The following is a 27449-nucleotide window of genomic DNA, read 5'->3' on the forward strand; positions in this document are numbered from 1 at the left end:
CCCCACAAACTCTTCAGTGCATCTTACTGTTAACATCACTACAATCTGAGGGTTACAAAATGTCATTTGAAAATGAACATTATCAGAAAAAAGGACAACCATTCCTGAAACTTTGAGGAGAAAATTATTTATTACAAGCGTCTTTACATCATGAAGCATTTAGCTGGTTATGTCAGAGCAAGGGTATTGAACAGGTCAGCTGAATTTGGATAATGCAGGTGTTCCTGCCGTACGTATCATAGTTTGTACACCAATAGCGTTGCCGAATATGTCATAAACATTGTTACAGAGTAACATGGCACTTTATTGTGAACAGCACAGTTTATGAAGTGGCACCTTCTTGGTTTCTCATGAAATATTAACGAGGTCTGTTTTGTTTACCGTTACAACTGCTATTTTTATCTATCATTCACTTGGACAGAAACAATTCTTAAAACCACGGATATAAAAAATAGCAGTATTAAAATCTTAACTTAGTATATACATAATCATTTGTACTATCATGCATTAAATAATTTTTTGGTTTGCTTCTATTTTCTACGTCAACTCCTGTGTTCAGTAAGTATCCACTTTAATGCACACAAAGATATTGCTGCAAAACTTTTAACTGAACATTGAACATGGAGGGAAAAAAAAAAAACAGCAAATTCTGCAATGAAAGAAAAAGTCGCCACTCTGCCAACTCTGCATAATTCTGGTCTGCACTGTCTTAAGACAGGCTTCCATATGTACGAGTACATCTTGTTAGTGCTAAATTCAATAAGACCCAGTATATGGGGTCAATTTGCACACACAAGAGATTTTCTGACTATATGTTGCACAAATCTGTCTTCGCAGTTTGATTTCTTCTTTCAGTAGATCCGTGCCTGAAATATATGCATCTTGACCTTCTGTTAGGGCATAATACGCAGTCTGTGCACATTGTTTGCTTCAAACTGCCTTTCTAAACCCAGATTTGATCCGTCATATAATCAGAAAATCTGACTTTATTGCTAAGTGTAGTGCAGGTTATAATGTAAATGCACTCTGAGCTGTTAAGAGATGATACAGTTTTTGGAGCGGTGGCCTTTTCTGCGACCAGTCTGTGAGCCGTGGCTCTGGGAGGAGAGGGCTGTAACCCTCGTCGGGTAGTCCTCAGCGTAGTAGCACCCACCCGCTCGAGGCTGAGGGATTGGCTGGCCCAGGAAATAGCCCTCCTCCTCAGAGTCTGACGATGAGGAAGAGCAAGTGGAACAACAGTCGTCCTCATCTCTGTAGAGACCCATGAATTGCTCGACTCGTGGGTCTCCTTGAGCTGAGCTCTGAAGCATATAGTCAGAACGGGTTTGGGAGTAGGCCAAGGGTAGCCTGTTTGCAGGATGCTGTAGGAGCATGGCACCACATGGAGAGTTTACCAGACCCTGCTGCTGGGGCTCATACGGCCTCTGTGCTTTCTCCAAAGGCATCATGTGAAGGTTGTTGTCCGAGCGAGTTTTGCGGCTCCTGTGGTGTTGCCGGTGTTGGTGCTGCCTGCTGCGTCCATGTTGGCTCGTTGGACGACTTTTCTCTCTGCCCATCTCTTCTGGGCAGTACGCCCTCCGCTGTGGCCTCTCACTCATGGGATGCCTTCTAATATTGACATCGAATCCATCATTGTAACCATTGTCCACAGTGTCCTCTGAGAACTTGACCATCTGAGGAGGCCTGGATTGGGACCTGCTCCTCCTCAGAGCTGGGGCATGGACAAAGGAGGGTGGGAGGCCTTCCAAATTTGGGGACAATGAGAGGTGTCCTCCTGGTGTGCCTCTCCTCTTTGACAATGCTACCTCCTCATCTCCCTTCTCCATGTTTAGGTTGAGAGAGTTGGCACTGTGGTGAAGATGAGATGAATTAAAGGTTCCCATGTTGCTCATCTTCTCGCAGTCATCTGCCACTGAGGGATCCTGTATGGCGAGTGTGTAGACTATAGGTCTATCCCTACCTTCTCCATCCACTGATGCACCTAAAAAGAGCAAACAGGACAGACAAGTTTTGAACAGCTGTTCAATAGAAAAAGAAAGCACATTTTTCTACTGAATACATGCAACCAACAGTCTCCTTACCAGTGATGTTTGAGAGCGCCAGGGAGTCCATGGAGTCTCCAGCACCCTGCTCGGCTTTCCTCAGCTCATCAGCGATGCACTCAAGGGAATCTTCATACCACTGCCTGGTGTCTGGCCAGAAGGCCCGTCTCCCTGTCCCAGATTGGTCCTGATCCTGGTCCAACTCCAGCTCTTGGATCTTTCTGGCACTGGCGGGACCTGGATGACTCCCGTAGGCTGAGTCTCCCAACCCATCCTGGGATTGGGCCCAGTACATTTCAGGCAGGTGCTTCTTGCTCATCAATCCAGGGCTAAGGCTGTTGGCTCGGGATTGATTGGAAGTCTGGCTCTGGGTGGGACTAGCAGGGGTGGGAGAGGAGGCGCTATCCCCGATAGATGTAGAATCAGGCTTGAGCCAGGGATCAGAGACACTCATTAGCCTGTTTCTGTCACTGCTAGCGCTGGGAGATTTTAGTGATGGCTGCTGAAGTTTGTTTAACATCCCGCGGTCACCAAACTTGAGAAGGAGCTGAGTCATATAGTCCTCATGCTGGGCCCACTCCTCTGGATCCTCCTCTCCACCAGCATCCTGCTCCTCCCGCTCCCTCCAGAACCTCTCCTCCTCCAGGCCTAGACGGGCCATCTTGCGCCCTACGATACCAATGTCGCAATCAGCATCTCCATTTCTATCGCCATCGCCCTCTCCATTTCCAAACTTATAATCAAACGAAGGTACAGCGGCAGGGGGGTTAAACAGCTGTGACTGTCTCCACTGTTCGGCAGGCCTGCTGCTCTTCCCCATGCGCACACTGCGCCGTGATTCACGTGACCGGGCAGACTGGAAGGCAGAATCAGACGAGTCAGAGGCCTGAATATCTTCCCCCTGGCTGCAGGCCTTTGAGCAATAGATGCGACCCTGCTTTGGCAGGAAGGGACAGCCCAGCAAGGATGTCTTGCACTGGGCACAACAGAAGCACTGGTTCGCAGCATGCCAGTGTACACCTTCATAGGTCATCTGGGCATGGTCAACACCTAAAGGATTGTTGGATGGATAGAAAAGGAGCATACTATTAGATATCGTACTTCTGCGCAAGTAGTCAAAGAATCAACAGGATCTTGTGCTCGACCTTGCGTATAAAAAGTTAAGTTCTTCATCCTAACCCCAAGAAAAATAAATAAACCAGCACCATTCAAGAATAACTCACCGATGTTTTCACCACAGGCCTCGCAGTACTCTGCATACAGTGACTCAAAGCAGCCAGTACAGTAGGGGCGGCCATCTTTCATGATGTAGCGCTGCCCCCCTAGCATTGTCTCGCACTCGAAACAGGCAAAGTGCTTCATGTGCCAGTGACGACCCTCTGCTTCTGTGCACTCATCCGCAAAGATGATCTGAAGGGAAAGGCACATACCGCTGTTAGCTCTGTGGAACTCTATGGACTTGGTGTTAGTATTGCCATGGTTCATTGTAAAACATTGAGTGGGTAGTGCTACTACTACTGCTGAGCCTTACCTCATCACAAGAAGAGCATCGTGGTTTGAGAATCTCAGCATGATGGCGCCCGCAGAGGATCTTGTCATTTTGGTAGAAGTATATCAGATCCACCAGCAGCTCTTGACACGTGGTGCACGCAAAGCACGCTGGGTGCCAGCAGGGGCCCAGCCCTGCTCTGGAGGCAAAAATTGCCATCTCCCCTCCATTGATGCCTCCGCCACACTGACAATCAAACACAAACAACAGCTGATCCATGAGATTTATATTTCAGGCATCTTGATTCTTTTATTCAAAGGGGCTTACTACACTTTGGGGTTCATCATTGAGTCTATGACCGTGCTTAATATGCATTAATAATTAATCTGTGGATAACTTTGCTACGTTGAGAGTGAAACCGTGGAGATATACAGAGACATATGAGAGAGATTTAAAAATAGACGTGTGGTACAGTTGATGCTTGTGACACATTTGGAATGCAACATAAACAAAAAAAAGATTATGGAGATAACTATTCAAAATATATCACATATCCACTGATGTTTCAATCACAGCTGATGCTAAAACAAAGAAGGCCAAACAACAGGTGATCACACTGCAAGAGCCAAAGGAATATGATCCATTCAAAACAGATCGGTGAATCCTACAGCGATGACGGTCACACTACAAAAACAGCAACGGTTGTTAACATGGAAACTGTAATTAAATCTTTGTGTTAACATGAGGGGCAGATGCAAAATAACAATATACATGTGAATGGATTGACTTATACATTTTGTCCCATAAGCTTAAACAGAATACACTGGCCTTGGTCCTGAGTCGGAAGATCGTATGACTCCACAGAGATTGTAAGCGCATGTCTGAACGTGCAATCACGAGTCTTTATATAGCCCAGCAGAGCTATGACACACCCATAGGCAGCTATGGGATAGCATGCCCAGCTGTTAACCATTATTACCAGGGTGGACACACAGGGGCCCCGGATATGGTGGTGTTGAGTGTCCCCCACTAGGAAACTGGAGCCTGACAAAGTGTGAATGTACACATCTTCGTGACATATCCTTTTGAATACACAGGCATGTGCAGTTCGTGTACATCCACAATGTGCGAGTCAAAGGGTGGTTGTGTGTTTGCAGAGCATATATGGGACACACATGCATGTTCAGTATGTGTGAGAATGTGTGTGTCCGTTGGGGCTCCTATGTGTCATTACAGTGTGTGTGTGACCTTGCATCACTGTGGCAGCATCTGTGTTTGAGTGATGACAGACTGCATCTGCCTGTCCAGGGGGAATTAACATGGCTAGCCTGGCAGATGATGTGGTTTACTCATTGGTCAGGGCTCAATTTCCCGGAAGCCACGTAGCACTAATATTTATGTTTGTTGCATCGAAAGGAAGTTTTTCCGGAATACGGTTGAGGGCAGCTTGAATGACTCTTGAGTGTTTTGGCCAACCAAATCAAAAGTAGGAAACAGAGGTCCAGTTCTCGGATTGTTTCCAATGTATTGTTTGTTCATAGCTCGCTATGACTCCAACCAGCATGCCTTGAGCAAGATGTCTCTCTTTCCCTGAAAGCCAAGGTTCCCTTAAACAAGTTGACTGAAAAATAGCTTGGATTCATAAAAACACAAAGGATAAATAGGATACTTTTATTTTACAGTACATGCTTACATAACACTGTTTATGTATTTAACAGACCAAACAATTTCTGTTTTACCAGTGAATACATCTAAAACTCTTGTAAATCCACTTTGTTCAAGAGTTTTCAAACCAGCTGACTCTTTTCCAGAAAGTCTTAAAACTAGCTGCATGTACTGAGCTGAGCTGCAGTTGATGTGGAAATATGTGCCGCATACTGAGACTTGTTTGGAAAAAAGTAGGGTTTTTAAGACTTTATGCAAGAATTAGTTGTTAACCTGTAAATTCTTTTGCAGCCTGTCATGCTGAGATATAGATGGGCGGCAGGAAATTTGTCAAATTCCTCATGAGGAACTGGCTTCTCCGCTCGGCTTGAGCGTGAGCCTCCCAATTTCCCTGCTTCCCCTCTCGCCCTAATGAGGAGGTTTATGTCCATGATTTAAACCATCGCATTAGCCAATCAGCCTCGGGCTGCTACGTGTTGGGATGGTGGGTGTTAGCTGCTTGCGATATAAATAACTTAAGACCCACAAGTTGGTTTCCTCCTAGCTCACCTTATGGCTACATGAGCACTAAACGACGCAAGGTCATGTGTGCATATGCATGTGTGTCTACTCGTGGGTATCGATGTGTGGCCCTTACATTTTCACAACGGGTGTGGTGCAGAGCTCGGGGCAGGATCTTGGGTGTTCCTCTCCCCAGTGCCTCCCTCTTCCTCTGGGCACTGAACATGTGGATCTCCCTCTTTTCTTCCTCCGTCAGAGAGTGGCAGTAACGCACCTGCAAGAAAGAAAGAAAGAGAGATGAGTGGAGTTGACAAAGTGAAAGCCCAGAGAGGTTGATTTAGCACTTCCACCCATTAATGATGGTGGTTCAGCTTTCATCTTTTCTTGCAACTTTGAGGGAAGTATATGACATGCAGTCTATATATGGCTGGAAAAAAGGGTTTAATTAAAGCTAATTCCCCTGAAGGCTGTGTTGAAAGGATGGCGTGAGCAATACACAAACCCTTCCTCTGTGTTTAGACATGGTGATGACGGCACAGATAAAGGACCCGAGACTATCCTAACAACTAGCTTGGTTGTTCTCTAAACAACAGTAAACGAAGCCGGTGTGTGAGCTCCACACACTCACTGTCTCGCCCTTTTGCGCACACACACAACACACACTGAGTGCTTCTCCCTTCGAACCACAGTTGCACTCGGAATCCTCCGGCAGTTTTGCTCCCTCAACCACCACGTCTGCCGACAAACATCATAAAACCGCACAGTCAAACACCGTGTGTGTGTGTGTTGAGTGTTACTATTGTGTACCTTCCATGTGTGTACACAGAGACCACCTCCGTCAGACAGTAGCCCCCAGGGCCTCCCCTCTGGTGATAACCCCTCCACCATATCTCCTAATGTAAACTCTATTAACACAGATGTGAAAGGAGTGCTGGGTTTACACACCATAAAGCTATTACCCAGAAGAGGGAATGCAGCCATTGTTTTAGTTTACAAGAAAAGACTAGCAAGATTGTTAAGATTCTACTCAGCTGCTGCTTTATAGTTTAGTTAGGGCTGGGTTTGCCATTTCTTATTGTCAATTTTATACCAAATTTATAAAAATGTGTATATGTTTGTACACATATTTAAATGTCTTCAAGTGCAACATATTGTGAGATGTTGTATGGGAGTTGAAGTGTTAAACAGTAAGAGCCAAAAGCAGGTGAAATCAGTATAAGTGTAATTAGTGAAAGCATTTACAAATGTACTCCTACAAATTCCACTGTTCACTCCAACTGCTTCCGGCGCTTCCACTTCCACCTAACACTTTGACTGACAGTCTCTGTAAGTGTATACTCTTGAACTGGCACCAAGTTCTTCCACTTCAACTGCCACTTCCAGCTGTATTCATCATTTTCATTCCGACTTGGATTTCAACTCTTTTCAGCACTTTCATTTTACACGATTACTTCAGAAGCTACTTTCACTTCAACAGTTTTCATGATTTCTAATATTTGAAACATTTCTTAAAAATGTTAAGCAACAAGCCCAGAAAAAAATCTCTGCAAAATCTTCAGAGAATGTTGCCTTTTGTAATCAAGTTTAAGCTCTGTAAGCAGTTGAATTAACCGTTTGCATGTTAGCCCTGAAAGCAGTCGAAGACTAAGCTGAAGAATATGAAATGAAAGCAGATGAACTGAAATGCCAGATGAAAACATCTGGCATTTCAGTTTAAATTACAGTGCCAGAAACATTTCAGACTGTGCCAAAACTTTACCTTAGTTGTAGTTCACAAAATTAACTTGACTCCTTGCTGTCATTTATCCGTCCCTTAGCTGCAATATCTATGACGCACTTATCAGATTTTGACAAAATTTACAAGACTTTAAGATACTCCGAGGGGCCCTATAGGAGCTTTTATAAGTCATAACAAGGTGGCATGTGTGTTTGATCACACACCCCCGACACTGTCTCTCTCTCTCTCTCTCACTATCTCTACCTCGTTGTCATGCGGCGGCAGCTGGTAGAGGAGCTGTCGGATCCGGTGCTTTTCTCCGGGACTGTTGACGTACGGCACCTTTTCCTCTGGCAGACAGGAGAAATACATCTGGACCTGCGGATGAAGTCGGATGAATGAACTTTAGAGGACAGAAGGAATTTACATCATGTCAGCCGATAGGTAGCTTTGTTTAGTGCACTGGGAGCATCATCCTCTCGTCATTTTAGAGTTTGAAGGATCCTATATTATCTTTCTTTCCATCATACGATCAGTTAGATTGTACACATAAATGAGAGAGAACTGTTGCAGCAGAAGGCAAGCAGTGCTATCAATTCAACCACCGACAAGACAAAGGGCGGCTGTCATTTAAGTCAATTAAGTAATTTTAGAGGAAACATGTAAAGGGGTCCTACCTTCTCAGGCCTGAGTCCCGGTGGCACCCACGCGTACTCCTCCAACGCACACCCAGAGTCGTCATCTGAGGTGGAGCTCCTCTGGAAGCCCACGGATATTTTCCCCATCTTTCCCCCAGTACGAGGCTCCATGTCCGGGCCTCGAGGAGAAGGGCGCTCCCCTCTTTCGCTGCGCTCCAGGTTCATCACACACGGGCGCTGTGGATAAGAAGGGAGGATTTAGGAATCACATTTATAAAACATACCTTTAATTTTTTATACCTCCTCTGTTTGATTATGCCCAAAGCTCTGGCTTTTACTTCGCCTTTTCTTGTCACTGGCTGGGATACATGCTGATTTAGGTCTTTTTGCACTCTTTGTAAATTCCTCTGCATTTTGTATTTGCCTGCAATCAGTCAATTCGTTTTAATCTCTGTTTCTCAACAGTATTTTAAGAGTTGCGAAAGGACAAAGTTTCTCTGTAACGCACAAGGCCATCCTTTCACAATTCAACCTCTTGAGTCACACACAAGAATAACTTGTGTTATTTTCCATCCCATTAGTGGAGTATGTCATGACTTCCTTTGTTTATCCATTACAGAATCGTGCTTGATAAAGTACCCAAACTACTACTTGTCCACCTTCAAAGGGAACTTAAGACATTAGGATGATATATAAAAGGAAAACCATTGCAAGCTTTTTCCAGTGTGGTGCACTTATTCAACAACCAACCATAAAGCAGTACTTACAAAGGCACATTCTTTGTCAACTAGAATTATAATGCTTTGACGTGATGCAACAGAACTTTCCAGCTGTTATCCACCAAACATCTGTTGCTCTTATCCACTGTGCGACAACGTACTGAAGCACGTGTAAGCAGCGCAGCCTACCACATTGTGCTGGGGAGGTGATTTACTTGCAGGAAATCACTATTGCTAAGTAATGTGGCAATAATCTTCCAAAAGACAAATGATCAACCTTCAAAACAATCTGCATGTGTCCACTCAAGACTGCTGGAGCATGAATCCACTTCCAGCTGCTTTTTTTTCTTCCTCTTCACGAGCTGATAACAGTTGGCCTGTTACATGAATAGGGATTAATCAGTCTCGTCGCTGTGTCGTCCGCCTTCAGCAGTAGCCCACTTATCTCAGCAGCCATGTTCTTCTGAGCCCCCTCAGCCTGATAAACAGCACTTTGGTCTCATGGTGTTGAAAAAGCACACTTGTGATCTGCCCTGCTCTGCCTCTTTGACATGCAAATATGTACCAGAATAGAACTTGTTTGGGTAAAAGCTGTCAGAAACGTCACACAGGCCCTCAAAACTTCATGTAGTTTTAATCTTTTACACAACAGCACAGTATCAGGGACATTAGGATGATGACTCTTTTTTTAAAGCAAGACCCTCCCCAGTGTTATTAATAATTGTTTTTCAAATCTCAATTCAACCCTGATTTCAAGCTAGATATGTGAATGGAGCAATAAATTTAACATAGCCCAAATCGCACATTCCGAGTGGAATTAGGAATTGCCAAAATGATGATAAACATGACAAATGGTGCGCCCTGTCTTCCAATCATTCCAAATTCTATACTTTTGAACCAAAAGCTACTAAATAAACAGTTGTTACCGCTGTCGATGAACAATCAATAGGCGTACATGCAAGTTTCACATGTAATAATGTTTATGGAAGGGTTCATTTTACAGTAAATCTAGCAAGAAAAGAGTGAAATAAAATATAAATGTGGGGCAAGGAAACATTTTAGACCCTCCCCTGACCTCCCAAAAAAATTGAATATCCTCCCTTTAGCAAAAATAAAAAAAAACATAACCTTTCCCCTTTTCTGACCTTTCCCACCTCTGTCATAATAACTTCTGTAGAGTCCCTTATCAGATACAACATATGTAAATAGCAAATTGAAATCCTTTTTTGAAGATCGTGGAAGTACTTTGACACGTCTTTACGTCATAAATAGGTGTCGTAGTTCACTCGCCATTCCTACTTTTCCTACTAAAAATGTATGATAAAGAATGTTTATCTTGCGTGCACCCCCTCCAAAAGGTCACAGGTCAGTTGCAACTGAATTCACAAGCAAAACGCTGTTGTTGTGCAGCCCCATCCTCCTAAAAATGTCACTTCTGTCTTCACAGCTCACCCTTAAAGCCTCCAACGCCAAGCTGTTTAGTCAAAAGTAACACGACTGGGGAAATATTAGCATTGCCACAATTAGCATACAGTTGAATGAAGCCCAGGGACACTAAACACTGAATTTACAGATTAGAAATGCTGTTAAAATTCAAACCAAAGCTCTTATCACACAACCAAAAAGGGTATTTGACTGTTGCTTTGTTCTCCAGTGACTAATCTATCAGGTTTTATGGTAGGATAGATAATGTTATCACCCAGAAGCTTTTCTTGACCTGTTCTGCTTTATCTCGACTGACCTAGTTCAGACCACAAAGTTCTGCAATTAGATGGAGTACACGTTTTAGCCACTATTTTAGTGGCACAATGGTAGTTTGTGAAAGAATAAGGGGTCTTGGTTTTCTTTTTTTTCTTGGTGACAGCATGGTTGCAAGTTTGATTTCCAGCAAAAAATGTAGACATGACATTTGTTAATGGACACATGTGGGTTTTTCCAACAAAGCCAAATGGCCACCCAGCATCACCACAGACTTAAACAACATGAGAGCCATCACATCTTACGAACTGGCAATTACTAGAGTGATTGTGTTCCCATTGGCACGATATTGCATGATGCCATTGACATGTTTGGAAAGGAACGTGCCAAAGAACATCAAAACATCACCTCATGCATGAAGAAAAAAACGTTTTTTTCTTTGGTATTCGATTACTTTCATTATTGACAAAATAAAGCAACATCCTCCCTTTTCACAAGCTAAAACCAAAGAATCTGATCTTTTCTAGTTTGGTGCCCTGGTATCTGTTCTTCGCTGCCCTTCAGCTCTCCTGCCTCTCATCCCACAAGCTATGAGGGAAAAAAACGTGACTGCGGATTCCTGAGCCAATGCACACTGCAACTCGCATTACACCATGTCACCCATTGGCAATAACACAATGGCTGTCTTTGTCGAAAACAAAAACAAAATGTCCAAGCATTCCTTACTCTAACCCGGGCCACGGCGGAGACGTGACAGGAGAAGGTTAAAGAGGTTAAAAGGGAAACTCTTTGAAAAAAGGCATTTAAAGAGTCACAACATTGGGTCTGTGTAAACACGGGCCAGATGTAGCCGGCTAACGGTTAATCGTGTGCGCCTCCCCCGCTTAACTGACACTTTTAAAAGGGGCCCTCCTTCGCCGAAGAATTGGTTAGTCAAACACGTGCGATTTTTAAATGAACACAACCCCCGGGCAAACTAAAGGAATACGTCCTAATTTACTGACTTTTACAGATGTGTATCAAATTCTCTCAGTGAGCAGATATTTATGCAAACATCAAATCGGTAGAGAAGTTGCAGCTTTAGTTATCTGCAGTTAATTCAAATGACAGATATGGAGGTGTTGAGCACTTGCCGAGACCAAAACAGTGAAAACAAAGTGGTCTATTTCTCTAAACGTCATAGGATTTACTTTAGGAAAACCATTAAATTGTAGAGTTCAAAGGCCGAGGTCATCGCTCTTTGACTGGCCAAAGAGTGTTATTTTAAAGGCCAAATGGGTGTCAGGAGACTTAACACAGCTTGAGTGAGACCACCTGCACAGACACATAATGAGTGTGTATATTTCTATACACACACACCACGTACTATATCACAAATAGAGCATTACACACATGCAAGATCACCTCTCTCGCGCACAGATCTAAGTTATGGTGGAACTTGGGTGGAAGCATTTTCCACAGCAGAGCTGCAAAAGCGCTCTTCATTCAACAAAATCCTTCTGCATTTTGGCAAGTTTCAGCTCATCTATTTTCCTCTCACCTCCAGGAAAAGCATCTTTCCTTCCGCCTTCACATAAAGCCCTCATTCACTTACACAATCCCCCTGTTCACACAGTTGCTCCAACTCTGGCTATATGTCTGCAGCATCAAGCTCAACGGATCCAAGCTCTTAATCAGATCCAGATCCCACTCAGCCAGGAAGTATTCCCCCAACGTCAGCTGTGAGGGGGAAAGTCTGAACAGACGCAACTTTCACTCACGCCGCAACTGGGGAGCGGCTCCTTCAGCTATCCAAAATGTTGAGGTCCAAAGAGCAAAAAGAGGAGGGCAGAGAGGTGACGTCTGTATCTGGAGTGTCTCTGATCCCTGTGAGTGTGTGGGAGTGAGTGGATGTGTGTGTGTGTGCTCTTGGGGCAGCCAAGACTTGTCAGCCCCTCCCTCACCCCCCCTCCCCCTTCAGAGCAAATCGCCTGCCATTGCACTTCAATCACACACACACTTCACAGTCAACACCCCACCTATCTCTAAAACCCCCTTCCTCCACCAGAGTGACATCAAGCCCTCCGCCCAGCCCCCCATCTCGGCTGCAGGATTCCTGAGAGCCAGATGACATGTCCACTCTACTCTCACACTCTTTCTCTGTCTGTCTTAATCTTTCTAAACATTTTGGTTCTACAAGCCAGACTACTCACTGCCGTATAAGAAATGAGTGAATGGTCATTAATACCAGTCAATTTCAAACTCATCTTTTTACTTTTGAGAATAAAAGTGTAAAAGACCATAAATCGACTCATTGCTTTTTTTTCATATATTTGTTATTTGCATCAAAATCACCAGCTTCATTTTTTTTCCCTTCAACTTCCCTTCAGACAAGTGAATGCAAGTGACTGCATAGTTGCACGCTCGCTGTCATTAAATGCTGTCAGGGGTCATCAAGTTTCATGCAACTCATGTCATTTGCTCCAATAATGTCACATTCATTTCTACTCTGCTGCTGATTAGATCCCGTGACAATGCATGTGTTTTGGGCCCAGCTGCTCCTTTTATCTCATTAACAAAACAGAATATTTTTGCAATAATCTGAGCTAAATCAGACTTTGTAAAAGGTTCTACCATATGCTATTTGATGACAATTAAGTCTTGCTTTAGAAAATGGCTAACAGCACAAAGCTGTGGCAAATTATGGTACTTTTAAACGGACATTAGTTAACTTAAACTTAGAATAACTGATTTTTCTAAGCCACTTGGGGGAAGCAGAAACAGTTGAGTTAATATGGTTAGCTTTTAACACTTGCCTATCTGCTGTTTAGTGCTGGACTGGTAGCATAGTGTTTGCCAACATATTAACACCATGACAAACGTCTCTCCCTGATTTAGAAGTATTGAAATATATAAAAGGAGCTGATCATTTTTCTGTCCAAAATGAAACTCCTCATGTTCTTCTTGAGGTTTTCCCAGTTACATATTGACTGTGCTTCCTCCCAAGGCAGCCTCATCCATCTCAGGAAATTCTCACGCTGGGGATCTGTCTGCTCAGCCCGTCACTGGTACCAACGCCCCCTTCCTCATTTTGGAGAATGAGTGAGAGGAGAGGGGTCCCCCGTCCTCGTCTCTCACTTCAGCCAATCACAACGACGTTATTGTCAAAGAGCACTTCTCGTCAGGAAACTCCTGACAATCCGGCAGAAGAGTTTTGTTGTAAAATAAGATATCCAACATGTGAGAAAAGGGACACCGGCATTATCAAATATAAGATGTGAAATGTTGCTCAAAAACAGTGCAGTGGACAAAATACAAACAACTAGCTTGATATGCCCGGGGGAGCTCTGCACCATCCGTCATTGTCAAAGGCTGAAAAGCAGCAACGGCTTCATTTAAAGAGCCTAAAATGACAAATGAGTTTACTCAATTGTCCGGCAGACAAAGACACCCTGTGCCTTGACAACCCCACAAAGTGACTTGCAGAGAGGCCAGCAGAGCTGTTTGTCTCCAGCCAAAATACCTGCTACAAATGAGAAATAGCTCCGTTAGATAGCTATAGCTTAGCAGAGTGAGAGATCCTCTGTGTGCATGGAGATGGGATTGTCTATGTGCTTCACCGAGAGAAGCTATATAGATATAGAGAGGGATAGAGAGGGATAGAGAGAGGCCTTGGCAGTCCAGTCAGCGGGTAAACCTTTCAGAAAAGCTCTCTAGTTTTCCAGGGATCTTGGCGGTGCTCTGCGAAAGCCGCTTCTCGTTTAACCCTCTGAAAGATGTGCATTTAGTTTCCCGAGATATTTAACAGGAAAAACTCTCTAAATCCTATTTCAGACAGATGGATGGAGAGGAAAAAGTTATACTTTTGAGACAGACAAGTACTTAATTTGGGTTAAAAATACAGACAATGAGTGTGTGAGGAATTATCTGGCGTGAATAGAGGACAGGTCAGAGGATGAGTGGCTTTATCCCACACAATAGGCAGATATCAGCCCTTCAGACTGGGCCTGGGCTTGTGGCCAAAGACCGGGGGTCCTTTAGAGGATAGTTGACCTTACCGTCTCCTCTACTTCCTCTCAGAAGAGAGGGTGCAGAAAGTATCTGAAGTTCTTTAAAATGTAGTCTTATTGTTGGTTTTGATTCTTTTACAGCCAAGAAACACAAAGGAAAGAGGACTTTGACGTCATTCTTTATGTTTGGATTCATTGGCTTTTCAATTAGCAGGATTACAACTTAGCTGTCTTCTGTCCCTCGCTTTGCAAAATAAACTTGAGGTTTTAAATGGGTCTTAGTCATTATAAGGCAAAGGCGTCATGTATCAGCCCTCTGTAAAGCCATGTGGACATGTGCTGAATGGAGGACACCCTGGTCTCATTCACATGCCGGAGGCTGAAGAGCAGCAACTAACAAATGGAGGGTTTATGCAGTGACCTTTGACCCAAGCCAAACGCTTACAAATACAAACGTAAGATGCAGACATAGTGAATGTGCACAAATGCACAGTTTCACCATAGCTATACAGCTGCTTTAGATGGGACCTTTTTTTAATTTAGAAAAATGGCAAGTGCTCTGCGTTATTCAAAATGATATCACTTGACTCGCAGCATCACATGTCACGACTATTTAAGCAAGATGGATAAAACCACAACGACTCTAGGACAGGGAGAAACACTGACATTGATAACACATTAATCTGATTTAATGGAGAAACCTGATATTTGGCTGATATTTAGTATTATTCGGTAACATTGAGCACAGTGAAGTCAAACTGAGTTTGGGCAGAAACCTTTCGATCAAGGACTTTCTGAGCAGTGTTGTCTTTCTTTGGCAAAAGCTTTGGCCTGGGGTTCAGACAAGATCTACTGGCTTTCTCTAGACTTGAAATACAAGACCTCGTCTAGACTACACATACCCAGCACGCTTACTCACTCCTTCTGGCTGCACATTTCATCTATCTGTTGGAACAGAACTCAGCTGGTAATTTGGCCCTTTCTTAACCTTTTATTGTGCTAAGCAGACGTGCTCTCTTCTGCATTTTCATTTTATAACGGCCATTCACACCTGGACTCTACTACCACCACCACTCTGTTTCATCCCCAGGAGGCAAAGAGGGGGTTTAACTGACTCCTTAGAATGCAAATATCAGTGGTGACGTCCCTCTGTTTGTTCAAAACAGAAATCGACGAGGACAGTGACATGTCTCAACTTGTTGCAGGACAGGTCGTCATTAAAACACGGAGACCATTCCGAATGTTAAAGTAGCGCAAAGTGCAAATACCATATGAAATGTATACGGTTGTGCAAATAGCTCTCCTAAACAAACCAACATAAGCTTTGAATTTTTGAAAGTTTTCAGCACGATTATTACCTTCAATGGCAATTTTCAGGGCTACGCCATGTTCATATAATTCTGTTAATCTAAGGGTGTGGAGGTTATGGTGGAGTTATAAATTATCAGCAATTAAATATAATTTGTAGGAAACAGTCATGTTCTCTGTCCCACCACCTTGAAAAGGCTAGTGTATGCTTGAGATGAACTAGTTCGTAAGAACAGTTGTCGCAGCAAGTCTGAAGGCACAAATGCTTGTAGCTCGTCTCAACGATCAGCCATCGCAAAGAGGGAAGAGACCCCATGAACTGTACAGACGGTGCACACTTCTGTCTCCTCATACTCACTCATGATGTTAGCTGCAAGAGAAATCTTGAAAAAGGTCCTAACACAACAAGTAACACTGCTGAACCAAAGCTGACAAGCCCAGACAACAACAACAACAAAAATCACAATAGAGGCATTTCAAATTATGAAAGCGAAACTTCTTTTGAATGAAGACTGTATCCGTGACTGCCTTTTTAGACCTGTATATGGCCCTGTGTCATATGGACTTATTTGTTGTCAATATATATCCATACCAACTCCCACCAGACACATCTTTCTACAAGTAGATAAAGATAAAGACACCAGTATCCGGACTCTCGTTCTGATTCTAATCAGCAGTGTCCTGCTTACAAAGGTCATATGCACAGCGGCTGACAAACGAACTCACACACATCTCTGCTTCACAAAAAGACCTCCGATCCACGTCTCAATTCACATCCATTATGATGCCTCATTCAGCCCCATTGACGCCGACAGACACCTCTCAGCAGCCTTTCACACCAGGAAAAGGATCTTGAGACCTCGCTAACAAGGCCCACCAGCCTAACTCGCTGCCGCATATCAGGTCCGTCGAAGTGCTGCTAAGTGGTCTCGCCAGCTCGGTGTTAATATTCCCCGACACTCCTGGGCCCGAGTGAGATTTAAGTTTCTGTCATAAAACCCTCTTCTGAGATTTGTCAACCACTGCAGGGTGTTACCTGCACACCTTTGGGACAATATGAGCAACAATAAAAGGGCTGTAAAATGCAGGAAATGGTCAAGTGACGGGAGCTTATAGGGATTGGTTTGGGAAGCTTCCGTTCAGATTCTTCTTGACAGAACTTGACTTAAACCATTTATGAGTGCAATGCAAAGTGGACAGCCCATTATTGGTGTTGGTTCGGCCCACACTAAAACATTTCAACAACTATTGCATGGAAGCCTAGGGAATGAATCTTAATGACTTTGGTGATCCCTGACTCTTCCTCTATTGCCACCAAGAGATATTGTGTGACATGACTCTACTATTCTCAACTAATGGATGTATTGCCACAAAAAAAAATAGGTACTGACATTCCTGCAACCCGTCATGAATAGTAATGCTGAGCATTCAACTTTCAATCTAGAAACACTATCAGGTCTAAATCTAAGTTTTGACCAAATAACTGCAAAACTAATGACATTCCCATGAGACTTAGCTGGACTTTGTGTTAATTCCTGCTAATTAGCTAGTGATAGCATGGCCCGTTGTCATTTTGCGCATGTTAGCATGCTGGCATTACCTTTGCAAGTGAACACCTTGACTAGACAGAAAACCTTTGCACATGGATCAGCGTTTGTGATCTCTCACAAAATCATTAAATCTATCGGCTTTGGGGTGTCTGAAGCTAGAGCTGACTTCAGTCACTAGCGTGCAAATGTTCTATTCATTCGCTTCCAAAATAGTAGGCATCAGATTTAAGAGAAATCGTTGCAAAATGAAAATAATCGCTGCTTCAATGCAGCTTCTGTTCAGCCTTACGTGTGTATGGCAATCGTTATTGTGCTTTTGGTTCTGCCTACATCCCTGCACATGTAGCCCATTATTCTGAACTTTGAGGGGATTTTCTATAAATCCCTCCACTACTCACAGGCTGATTAGACTATGTTGAGGAATTATGCTATTTCAGGGCTAAATGGGGTTGTCAAAAACAGTACAGAGGCTTCTCCCGTTCATGTCTAGAGGTAAGTTATTCATTATTATCATTTGTTTCCATGATTTGGCGGGGTCTGCCTCACTTAAACCGCTTAATAAGAGTCATTACCTGAATCTGACGGCATGCAAGTCCTAGATGGTCCCTGTAGGCTAAAATATCTTGCCAAGCCGAAGTATTCCCCTGGATACAAAGCGTTTCATCGGGCAACTGGGTTATACAATATATCCACTGTGGAAAAACAATTAAGAATAGATGAAGACATTTATTTCTCTGCATTGAAAAATAATGGCAACTAAGGTCTGAGAGTAGCTGGTCATGTTTTTCAAAGATATGCACATATCCAATCTACTGCATTGATAAAAAAATAGGCAGCAATGTTAAACAGCATCACTCTCAACTTACCACAGTGTGACAATCCTTTATAATAGCAATGTATTTGCATGAAATAAGAGAGGACTTTCACACATTCAGTGAGGAACTGGGATATAAGTGTGAAACACCATCACAAAACTGTAATACCTATTAAGGAACAAAAATAACCTCCTGTCATTATAGTAATGTGTGTGTGTGTGTGTGTGTGTGTGTGTGTGTGAGAGAGAAAGGGAAGACTTGTTTCATGTCTTGTGCATCCCATCCAACACTAATTTGATATTGGTAAGCGATGCATTCCTTCTTTAACAAAAGCCAGAGGTTACTTTAACTAACAATGTGAAAGGAGTGTGTGTGTATGTGTGTGTGTGTGTGTGTGTGTGTGTGTGTGTGTGTGTGTTTGAAGCGTATTAACAAAGTCCCAGGCTGCTGTGATCACATTGCCTCACATACAGAGTAGAGAAGAGAAAGAACAGGCAGATATTTTTACTGGAACAGTGGTGAGGGACGGACTGATGTGGAATGTCAAGAACCAGATTGTCTTGTTCTTGTTGACTGAAAATATATGAGTATCACTGCAGCTTTGCTTCACTTCATTGGTAAAAACTAAAAAACAAAAACAAATAAAAGATAGAAGGTGAAATATTTGAGCTGCTCTCTAAAGAAAAAGTCACAAACAAACTGTTATTATGCCACAGATGTAACAGAGCTTGATGGTAGCCAAAAGACTACAATCAAAGATAAGAAGCCAGTTTCTCTATTTCCTTTTAACAGCAAAATAATTGTGAAACAGTCCAGCTGCACACTAAAAATCTTTATTTTTACTGGCCTCAACGATACTTTGAACAAAGAATGATGCAGCGTCTTTATTGCCCTTACATGCAATCCTTCTATTAATCTAAGGATCCATCTGTCTGACTACAGTGTGTCACATGACACATTCAGCCAAAGGAAACATAAGTCAGGGCTTTGTCACTCAAGCTAGATGGAAGCATTGCTTAATTTAAAAAAAACAAATCCATGAAGAAAACAAAAGAGAGGGAATGTGATGACATATCATGCAAGACAAGCAGCAGCATTGCATCACATTTAAGGGAAAGCTGTTTGTTTTTACGTGTGTGCGTGCATGTGTGTGTGTGTGTGTGTGAGAGAGAATCCCACATGAGTTTTGCATAAGAGATAGATGTAGGCCAGGGATTGGGGTTGTGTACACAGAGGCATTACAGAGGTATTACACAACCGGTGCCTTCACTTTCCCATAATTAAGCATTGGAAACACAACAAGAGCTTGGAACGGCAGGTTTGACCAAGTTCCCCCACCCCCGGCCCTTTGTCACACTCGGGCTGCAGTTTGCCTGCATTGGTTGGCTCCGTTCTCAAGGCAGCGCAGTGTCGGAGAAGGGTGTGTGTGTGTGTGTGTGAAACCATATAGCTTTTAGCTCTGATAGCTGATTCCCAAGGCGCTTTTTGTCCCGCTGTATATGGGTTACTGAGCCAGCGATAGAAATGAGACGGACAACAAAGCAGTGGAGTGATATCAGCTTAGCTCAGCATGGCAACATTTTGGTGGCGGGTTTGGAATGCCACGAGGGCGACAGATATCGAGGCTGTGTGTCATATGAAAGTGGTTTTGAGCTCCGTGCTTAAATAAACTCAGTATCACAGGAAAAGTGGCGTGACTGGTCATTTTGCAGGCTGTTTGTCTCCCCCCCCCTCTCTCCCAGGGACTGTGGTTGAATTTGGCCAGGCGGTTGGCTGTTGGCATTCAACGCTGACCCTCGAGTAGCGGGCCTGAGGTTCATGGGTAAATCGCTGTGTAATTTTGGAGCAGTCTCTCTCTCTCTCCTTCGACCTCCCCCCTTGTTTTTCCTCTCAGCCAGCCATATCCTCGGTTGGCCTCTCTGTTAATTCAGACCTACCTGACAGTTCTGACTAAAACCTTCTGGGTTTACTATCTGTCCCGCTCGGCGACGGGCTCAGCTCTCTAAACACACTCTGAAGACTAATCTGCAACAGATGGGAGACGGACCGGAGGAAGTAGTATAAAAGGATATACAGCATATTTGTACCCCTCTAAACCAAACGATAGGGTTTCAGCAAAGTTCCAAGCAAAGCTGGAGGAGGGCTGTAATGATGTGCACAGCGGCGGCTCCCAGGGGCTTAACTGGACATATTACTTGGAGATATAAGCTGCCCATCCGCAACCAGATGTCTGAAAGGCCCTGAGGGGGGATTCATGAGAGACGGGTACATGCAGACACACTCATTCACACACTCACAGATATGTGTAAAGTACTGAATGAATAAAAATGTATTGAAACAAGCAAAATGATACATACATAAACAAGCCCACACATGTGGGATTTCACAGGTGGCTGGTTAGAGATAATAATAAACGCCTTAGCCCCCCAGTTTACTGTCTGGTTTTTGAGGTCATCAGTGTAAACACAAAAGACATTACTTACTACCTCATTAATGCAAATGGCAATTTAAGCTCCCGTTCTCAGGCAGAAAAAAAAGAATGCATCTCTGAATGCTGAAACCCAGACAGCTGTCAAATCATTGTTTGCATTGGTTTTGCGACAAACACTTGGAAAGCCCCGAGCTTTCATTAGCTAACCACTACTGGGGAGTATCGGTTACATTCTCCCCTTCTTGGAGATGAAATTGTCCTAGCTGAAGGATACACTGCTGTTTGATTACTTGCCATAAAAAACAAAGTTAATGGCTATATTAGAAGACAGAGTTCCTCTTAAAAGGAAGTGCAGGCTTTCCTTTTGAGGACTATGTACCATCTACAAATGCCTGGCATGATTTCTGCACTAACAAATGCAATTTCAATTGAGGGCAGCTGAAAGAAGCTGTGAACTCTGACATATCACCTTTTAAGTTGGCATGGTAAACATGTTGCTTATATACACATCCAGTATTTACCCAACAACATTACTATTCATTTGGAGTTGTGTTTTTAGCCACAGTTTGCCATTTAACAAATGTAAGTTCAATATTCACTCTTCTTTTAGCTCTGTTTTTTTGTCTACACCAACTCCAGAGGAACATATTACTTTTAATAATATTCATAGCAGCTTTAATGACCATTTCATCCCGAAAGCAGGGCTCACGTGAGTGCTGAAGAAAATGTGCAGCTTTTGGTGAATTTGGTGAGGATTCTGTAATTGTCCCCGCCCTCATTTACACAGCATTTATCACAAAAAGCCCATTTCCTGACTCTGAGTGGCATCCGATTGGATGGAGACATTTCCCCTTTGGGTGAATAAACCGGTTGCTTTTCCTTTGGGATGCTGTGGGGCAAGATGGAGATAAAAATGACAGATAGGACATGTCCTCAGAGACTTCTGCAGAGACAGACGGCCACCCAACAGCAGACAGTTTACATAAATGTGGATATCTTCCTGAAATTGTGCAACTTAACATTTCTCACAAAACTTCAAAATTGTTCTCGACCTCATCTGCTTCTGTTTATTGAAGCAGACTAACAATGGAAAAAAAAACAAGAGTTAGATTCATGTGAACGTCCTGTGCCATCTGATGCTTCATGCATATTGGAGGGAAGGTAACGTGGTCAGAGGAAGAAAAGAGCAGGCTGTCCCTGATTAGACCAGAGTTAAGACATTCTGCTCAGGAGCTCGTCTTTGCCTCGGGAACAAATTGTCCAACACATGAGACCGATTTTAAGAGGGACGGCAGGAGCTTAGCCATGTTTTCCTGATGCATGCACCTCAACTTTAATCCCGGAATCACATATAATGAGTTTCCCTGTATATCCATTTTGGAATATTTATGAACCGTTATAATGACCTTGTTTTTGACCTCGTTCTGTCCATTCAGTGCAGCTATTTTTAGCCAACGATTGCTCAATAATTGCTTTCTGCATCCGTTATCCACAATATACTTTATTTCAAGCCAAAATGAGTGTGTGTCACTTACATTTTGGACACGTTCTTCTGTTTCCAGCATTTTTTAGATAGCCTCTTCTGGTTGCCTAGTGAAGGAGGCATGGCCACGGTAATGACAAGACTCCAGACTTGTTTAGATTAAATGAACGAGATATAACGAGATAATTATAGTGAGCGTTGTAACCGTTGAACAGAGCCGGGCTTACCGTTCCTCTGTTTCCACCATTTTTCTAAATATATTCTTTGCATGATGCAAACAGTTGCAAGTTATACCGTTTGGATGGAACAAGGCCAGGTTTTAACAACATCATCGTTAAATGTAAAACATTTATGTCCAAAATGTCAGCTTTTTACTAACACTGGGAGTGTTTTTGGTTCTGTGGCGGTGCATTTTTTGACATGATCCCAGGGATTTAGAAAGGGTGTTCCTTCATCTGAGCTGAAAACTTGAAACCACCGAACATCAGACTGTGAAGAATCATCATCAAAATTGGAATTAGGAGGTTTTCACATCACAACAGCAATATTATTCGAGTGATGTATCACCCAACAAACCAGAATCTGTTATGGAGACCTTTAATGTTTTTTCCCAATCAAAAACAAAACTGGAAGCTATCATTTGTGTTCTGCCTCAGGGTGGTCATTTGACGAGGAATAATTACGTGGTTGTTGCGCGGCAATCTTGTCTTTCTGTATGAGACTGCGCTTCTATCTATACTGCTTTAAAGCCTTTTTAATTATTATCATCTAATAATCATCACCTGTCTCGCTAACTACTGTGACTGGCAAAGGTGTGTCTGGGCAGGTGTGTGTCTCTGTGTGTGCTAGTGGCTTTAATCATCATCAAATAGAGCTGTGTGTATGGGTAATTAGGTTGGTGCCAAATCGACTCTCACTCGCAGGCACGAGTCAGGAACTCTCAACAACACCTCAGTGTTGCATCGCTTAGCAAGTGCTGTGGGCAACTGTATGTCATGCATGTTTTAACACAGCGTGGAGTCCATTACTCAGTGTCTGATATTCTTCTAAACCCTGGTTTACTTTCGCTCCCCACAAGCTGACCATAATACCAGGCTTGTGGAGCCAATGCGGCCGACAGGGCTTGGTCTGTAACCACTCAATGAGCACAAGGATCACGATTGGTGTTCGCACATCTAGGACTGCCGTCCCAAACCCTACACACACACACACACACACATTTACACACCGCACCTTTCCCAGCCCTCAGCATAGCCATGGTTTATGGCTACTGTATGGCTAATATACATGCACAGTATTAGCCCCTCTTTCAACATGTATAGTGCAATATTTCCTTTAATATGAACAACCTGACAGACACTGAACCTGAACAGACATTTTCATCACATGTGAAAATGCACGTTTATTTTTTTTCAACTGATATCTTGATTAATTGTTTAGTCTCTCAAATGTGAAAGAAACAACTCCAGCTGTGACCAGGGAATGTTTTGATTGGTCAAGGTTGGTCCCAGAACTGTATCCCATTGCACCAGTGATAATGCTGCTGATAACTGGTATAACTGTGGGGTTCCCATGTAAAATTCACAATATTACTTTGAGACTTGTTTAATCTCCGTTCTTCCGAGAAAGCTGTTTGTCTGTTTGTCATTGTTCACTGTTCTGCTTCTCCTGTTCAGCGATTGGTCCTTCACTCTTTGGCCCTTCACACACATCTACAAGGGGATAGCTGCTTGGCAGGCATGTGTGTGTGCGCGTGTTTGAGTGAGTGTGTGTTTTCTGAGGTTTGGAATGATTTACACAACCCCACACTCGATTAATTGCAGTATGACAGGACAAACTTGCCTGTGTGTACACACGTTGGTCTGAGGTATCAGGCTGACGGAGACAGCACAGACAGAACACTGTTGACTTACTCATAGATGGAGATCGCTATTTTTTTTACAGACAAACACACTTTATATAGATGTGTATGTTTGTTATTGCTTCCATTCATGCAGTCTAGTGCAAATCTGTACTTAAAACCCTGGGGCACAAGAAATCTGTGCTAGCTGCATACTGTATCCCGTATGTATTATTAGTGCATGTTTATAATATAATGCACTGTAAATGTGAAAAACTGCTCTAAAACACCCTATTCATCATTGAGGTGGGGGAAATGCATTATGATAAGTTAACCAGGGATTTAAATGACCTGCTATGCATTCAAAAGTTGCAGAATTTATCTCCATGTTGTTTTTAAAATGGTGAAAATCTCCTTTTGGTTTGAGCCTCTTCAGCTCTTCAAACGGCTTCACCGCTGTGATCAGATGAGGTGTTTCGGCCAAGGAGCCAATGGCTCTAAATCGAGAACACCCTTGGTCGCTGAGCCAAAGAGGTTTTCCAGGAGAGTGTCCAACAATATCAAAACAATCTCCAGGCTGGATTTCCTTTCTGGCACTCAAACCCCACTGGAGAATGAGAATTTTGGGTTGCATGTGAGAAAATGAAGAACTGTAGGATGAAGACTCATCGCGGGTTGCTGCTCTGAAAAACGAGTCTGTCAATTTAGAAAATTGTCCATAAATGAAAAGTCAGCAGGGGCCTGAAAAAAAAAAGCTATGCAGCAAAACAAAGTCAAGGGATGCATTCATGATCTGTCCACCTCTGCTGCAAATGCTAGTCTCATATTTGTATGACGGTACATGTCCAGTCAATTCTCTGTCTTGAAACCTTAAAAGTCCTCTCCTCAAGAACTGCTTCACATCCTCCCCGATGAATCACATCCTGCTCAGCCAGAACATTTTCCTCCTCCTTTCGCTCTGACATGTTTAAACTAAATCAACCTTTTCACCATGGGTCTCATTTGTTAAGCTAGCAAAAATATTATATCAAACTTCACCATGAACTCAGGGACATAAACGCCTGGGATTGTTTGGGAAAGTTATTATTATTTGCTTTCTTATTATTTGCTTTCTTGACGAGAGTTAGATGTGAAGAGTGATGTCACTCTTGTTTCTCTGTGGTAAATACGAAGCTGCAGCCCAATGTAAACTTAATCTGCCTACCAGCACCTCTAAAGCTCCCTTACTAATAACTTAAAACTTGTTTGTTTAGTTTGTACCAAAGTCAGCGGTATAATCTCTGCTGGTTGCCTAGTGAAAGTGGCGGTGATGACAGGGCTCCACATTTCGATTAAATGAACGAGATATAACGAGTGAATTATAGTGAGCGTTGTAGCCGTTGAACAGAGCCAAGGCTGGCTGTTTCTCTGTTTCCAGCATTTAAGCTAAGCAATCTGCTGGCTCTTGCTACACATGTAGCTTACAGACATGTAGAAAGATAACAAGTGTGTTTCCCAAAAAATGTCCCAAAAACTACTGCTGCATACAATTTACTGTGCACGGTTGCATTTATTATAAGAAATAGAGAGAGACAAAAGACCCATTAAAAGCCTAGAATCAATGTTGTGTCCCATAACTGGCAGTAGTCGAGCGTAGCACACCGATCATCTCAGCTACTGCCTGACTTGACTCTCCCATGTGCTTCAAATGGCTGACCAATTAAGAGCAGCTTAACTCCTGGGTCCAAACACCCATCTCTTTCTCTCTCTCTCACTCACTCACACATAAGCAGGGGCATTCAGACACACAGAACACACATGTATGCATGCACACAAGCATACAAAGTAATAGACACGCAGACCCTGTGCATCCAGTAGGCCTACCACACACAGACAAGGAAACACACACACAGATACATACTCATTAACAAAGGCTTAGTATTGCAGTGTGCATACCCCCAGCAATGTGTAGCTATAGTCTGGCTGACTGGCCTCCCACAGAGGGGGAATACACCTCAGTCACCTGATCCGCTGCTGCTCTCTCATCCTGGATCAGCTAAACACACAGCAGCTTGTCATTCAATTACAGGACCAAGACTGCACGGCACGGGGACTCTGCAGAACAGAGAGCACTGCCAGGGACTACTTCAAAATATAGAGATTTTAAATTCAATTTTAGTGTTTTTTTAACACGTGTCCTTCACGTTTTAAACTCTCTGAAGAGCCCAAAGCTTATTTCTATAACTGCAGCATCTTTACAAATCTTTGCCACCACTAGGTGCCACCACTGGCTTCAAAACAGACCACACAGCACTGAGAAGAAAGTCCATCACAGGACTCATATTCCCCATTTAAACATTTTTCTTTGTGATCTTTAAATACATCTCTATGCATTCTGAGACAAAAGTCAGTGCCTCAGAACAAAGAAGATAAGAAATGGAGCGAATGACTCTCTCACAATCTGGAACAAGTTGATTACAAACACTTAAAACAGTTCGACACCTGCTCTAAAAGTAGATTTAAGTCTCTGACATATGATTGTACATGAGAAAAATGCCCTCTTTGGTCAATAGTTCTGATTGGCTGACGTAATGTGGCTTCACTTTGTAATGGTTGTGAGGATTTGGGCTGTGGTCTGTCAACACTGATGCGGTTCCGACGAGCTGCGTGAAAAGACTGAGTGGGCGCGTGAAGCCAGGAAAAAGAGAAGACAGACCGAGAGAGACCACCTGAGTGACAAGCAACAGCTGAGTCCACACATCTGGAAACCAAAATGCAACCTTCCATTAAGTGCGTCTTTACGCACACGCACTTTCCAAGATAAAATCCCCCCCCCCCCCTTCCCGGATCAGTCACAGTTTCACTTTTTACTCTCCCCCTGCAGGAAAAACATGTCACAGAGCCTCAACTAACTCCTTTCTTTACGCATTGATGCGTCTGGCCACGAAGTAATGGAGGGACAAATCATTTCCATCCCTTCATCTCGTTGGTACATTGGATTTCAAAGCTTCTTGCTCATTTTCTTTATGATCACAAATCTATTGAAAACTCCTACGTCCACACACGACTGCGTGCACTCAAACAGCAAGGTTACAACATTTAGAACATAATAAATTATTGTGAAAATAGTTCGGAGCCCAAAACAAAATACACACTCACCGAAGAAGCAACAACTTGGTCCGGGATCGGGTTCGAATATTCCGTTTATCAGAATAAAATCACGACTCTGGAGGCATCCGGGCTGACTGCAACCACCCAACACAACTCAGTGCCGTTCCGAGTCCTGAATCAGCTCGATGGATGCGGTCTTTCAGTGCATGGTCGTGGAAAGAGAAGGAGAGGAAAGGACGCTCACCAGGGTTTGAGCGCTGCGCAGCTCTGGCACCAAGTTTAAGCGTCGAGAAATTACCCCAGCGCTGCTCTGCGCGTATTGGCTTAAACATGAAGCACCCCCCAATCCTCCTCCTCCTCCTCCTCTCTCAACACAAGCACACGCCTCCCTCTCACTTACAGGCACACAGAACACTGTGTACATCCACGCCACGACTTTGTGGATATGTTTTGGAAGCATACTCAAGTCCACAT

The 27449-nt window shown here is 43.3% G+C and overlaps 1 protein-coding gene across 1 annotated transcript; it reads right to left on the reverse strand.

Annotated features, from left to right (window-relative positions):
• Window positions 1-111: 111 nt before the first annotated feature.
• Window positions 112-27236, reverse strand: LOC116393369 (prickle-like protein 1). Its single transcript, XM_031865633.1, has 8 exons — window positions 27024-27236; window positions 8092-8289; window positions 7679-7792; window positions 5834-5971; window positions 3574-3777; window positions 3266-3452; window positions 2082-3092; window positions 112-1981 (listed from the first exon to the last, which is right to left on the reverse strand). The coding sequence occupies exons 2-8, from the start codon at window positions 8275-8277 to the stop codon at window positions 1035-1037; spliced, it is 2787 nt and encodes a 928-aa protein (XP_031721493.1). The 5' UTR covers window positions 8278-8289; window positions 27024-27236; the 3' UTR covers window positions 112-1034.
• Window positions 27237-27449: the final 213 nt, after the last annotated feature.

The sequence above is a fragment of the Anarrhichthys ocellatus genome, unplaced genomic scaffold (genome assembly GCF_004355925.1).
Source record: "Anarrhichthys ocellatus isolate YVR2014 unplaced genomic scaffold, GSC_Weel_1.0 scaffold33, whole genome shotgun sequence".
Lineage (NCBI taxonomy): Eukaryota > Metazoa > Chordata > Actinopteri > Perciformes > Anarhichadidae > Anarrhichthys > Anarrhichthys ocellatus.